Here is a 2,500-nt window from a genome sequence, read left to right as displayed (position 1 = left end):
GTGTGCAGCAGCCCCCCTAATACTTAGCTGAGTCCCAACTCGATCCAGAGATGTTACACAAGAGACTCGGCTGCCCGGGAACTCTCCCTCCTCATTGGCTGAGACAGCAGCAGGGCGCCATCGGCTCCTGCTAGTTTGCGCAAAAGTTATAACGTCTACAAATTAGGGGATCGTTTTATGGCATTTTTTTTTTTTTTTTTTTACTAGTAATGGCGGTGATCAACGACTTTCATCATGACTGTGACATTAAGGCGGACACATCGGACAATTCTGACACATTTTTGGGACCATTGTACAGCGATCAATGTTAACAAATTGCATTGATGATTACTGTAAAAATGTCACTGGCAGTGAAGGGGTTAACCACTAGGGGGCGCTGCAGGGGTTAAGCATGTCCTAAGGTGCGATTCTCACTGGGGGGGGGGGGGGGAGGGGCTGTGTGTGACACGTCACTGATCACAGGGAGCAGAGATCAGTGACATTGTCACTAGGCAGAACAGCGAGATGCTTGTTTACATTATCATCTCCCCATTCTTCCTCTCCGTGAGACAATCGAGGACATCGGGTCCGCGGGACCCATGGTCACAGAGCTCCCGACGGGCACGCGCCCCCACAAGCCGCCTCTTAAAGGGCAACGTACAGGTACGTTAATCTGCCTGTACGTGCCCTTCCGCCTCACGCAGATAGACGTCGGCAGTTGGGAAGCAGTTAACCAGCTGTGGACCACCCACTGTAGACTTACTGCGGCAGGCGGCCACTTTCCACCAGAACACATACCTAGAATGTGATTTGGCACTTCCTAGCTTGACGTACACGTGCCACCGGCAACCTGCTCCCACTGTGATTGGACACCAATCAGCAGGTCCAGGGGACATGATGTCCTCCGGGACCCATGATCGTTCAGGAGAAAGGGAGAACGGCGGTCTGCCCTTCTGTGAGAGGGGAATGTGCTGATCCTGTGTTCCTGCTAAGCAGGAACACATATCTTTATATTCCCCCAGTCAAGGCACCCCTCCCCCACAGTTGGCAATCACTCCTAGAGAACACAATTTAAACCCTTTCCCAGCCAGTGTCATTAGTACAGTGACAGTGTATATTTTCAGCACTGATGACTGTATTAGTGTCTGGCTGCTTCCCGACCAGCTCAGGCAGATATATTGTGGCAGAATGGCTCTCCTGGGTGAAACCGTACGGGTACATCATTCCCTTTTTCGGACGACCAGAGGGCACGCACGTGCGCCCGCTGCACGCCGGGGGGGGACACGATGTGGGCGGCCGGCCGGCACGAGTGTGTGTGTAAACTAATAAACGGAAGTAGTGGTGCGCTGTACTACTGTACTATGACAGGAGTCCAGCCTTAAAGGCTGGTGGGCTGTATAGGCACTTGATCCCCTGATGAAGTCACGTGACCAACACGCGTCGGGACGAGAGCTACCGGAAGTGACGCAAATCGAGCTCGGTGCTCGTTTATACAGCGTTTTAAATATCTCGTTTGTGAGTATTTTATCTACCTTTTAAATAAAACGTTTATGGTTAAAAATTACTACACTATGGGGCATCCTTCCTCCACATCTCTTTAACCCTATATATACACCAAATCGCTGAGGCACCCCCACGCTGAATGCTGCTGAGTTACCACTTAAAGGGACCATACAGCGCAATAGTCAGGATACTAACAACAGGATCTGGGGACACCACAGCAGGACCTCAAAGGCAAAGAGCACCAGGGACCCCGAGGATATACATGTTACATGCTGTTACCTTACAGCTGTAAGGTAAGGGGACACCCATAACCTGACCGCACAGGATCACGAGGGATATACCCACCATCACCATCAATTGCATTGCGTTCACTAATATTGTGCACATGTTATTTTTTAAACACTAGCACTTATGCGATTTTTTTTTTTTTATATAATCGCCATCTTATGCACAAAGTGTCAGTTAGGTGTCCGATTTTTCCACCGCAATATCGTAGTCCTGCTATTATAGGTCTCCAATTGCACAAAAATGGCCTAGTTATGAAGGGAGGTAAAATCCCTGGAGCTGAAAGGATAACAGACCAAAACTGAGAAAATAAGAGAAGTCAATTGTTGGGGTTTAGGTCCACTTTAATTCTCTTACAGACTTTGCACAGCCAGATGAGATCAGAGACATTGGTTGTCCCTGTAACGACAATCTGGTATCTTTTAAAAAAATACTGGGGTCCCTGTGATCACATACTGGTGTTTTGGAGACGCGCACATCAATTCCAGGGACCAGCGCAAACAGCGCCTTGATGAGCGAAGATTTTCCCACATTGCTTCTTCCTATGAAACAAACCTACAAAGAGACAAAAACACTTAATCAGTACAAAGTCACACTTACTGCTGTCAGTTCTACCTGAATGTGTGTTTTTCTTCACTTTCACATATTCGCACACATGAGTGTAGATATCAACCAATATTAAATAAATAGAGCACTGTATAGCAAATAAGTATGATGAAGACCGAGTCATCTA

At 47.9% G+C, this 2,500-nt stretch overlaps 1 protein-coding gene across 2 annotated transcripts in view; it reads right to left on the bottom strand.

Moving 5' to 3' along the window:
- Window positions 1-2,500, bottom strand: part of GTPBP8 (GTP binding protein 8) — a 20,443-nt gene that overhangs the window by 13,599 nt on the left and 4,344 nt on the right. For both annotated transcript variants that reach the window (XM_077479793.1, XM_077479792.1), the window contains one exon: window positions 2,224-2,322. In XM_077479793.1, coding sequence (XP_077335919.1) covers window positions 2,224-2,322 — 99 coding nt within the window. The remainder of the gene's footprint in view (window positions 1-2,223; window positions 2,323-2,500) is intronic.

The sequence above is a fragment of the Lithobates pipiens genome, unplaced genomic scaffold (genome assembly GCF_037356315.1).
Source record: "Lithobates pipiens isolate NorthernLeopardFrog02 unplaced genomic scaffold, aLitPip1_a1.2 Scaffold_16, whole genome shotgun sequence".
In the NCBI taxonomy this organism is placed as follows: Eukaryota; Metazoa; Chordata; class Amphibia; order Anura; family Ranidae; genus Lithobates; species Lithobates pipiens.
Note: the sequence above shows the minus strand (reverse complement) of the source record. Positions and strands in the feature narration are given on the sequence as shown.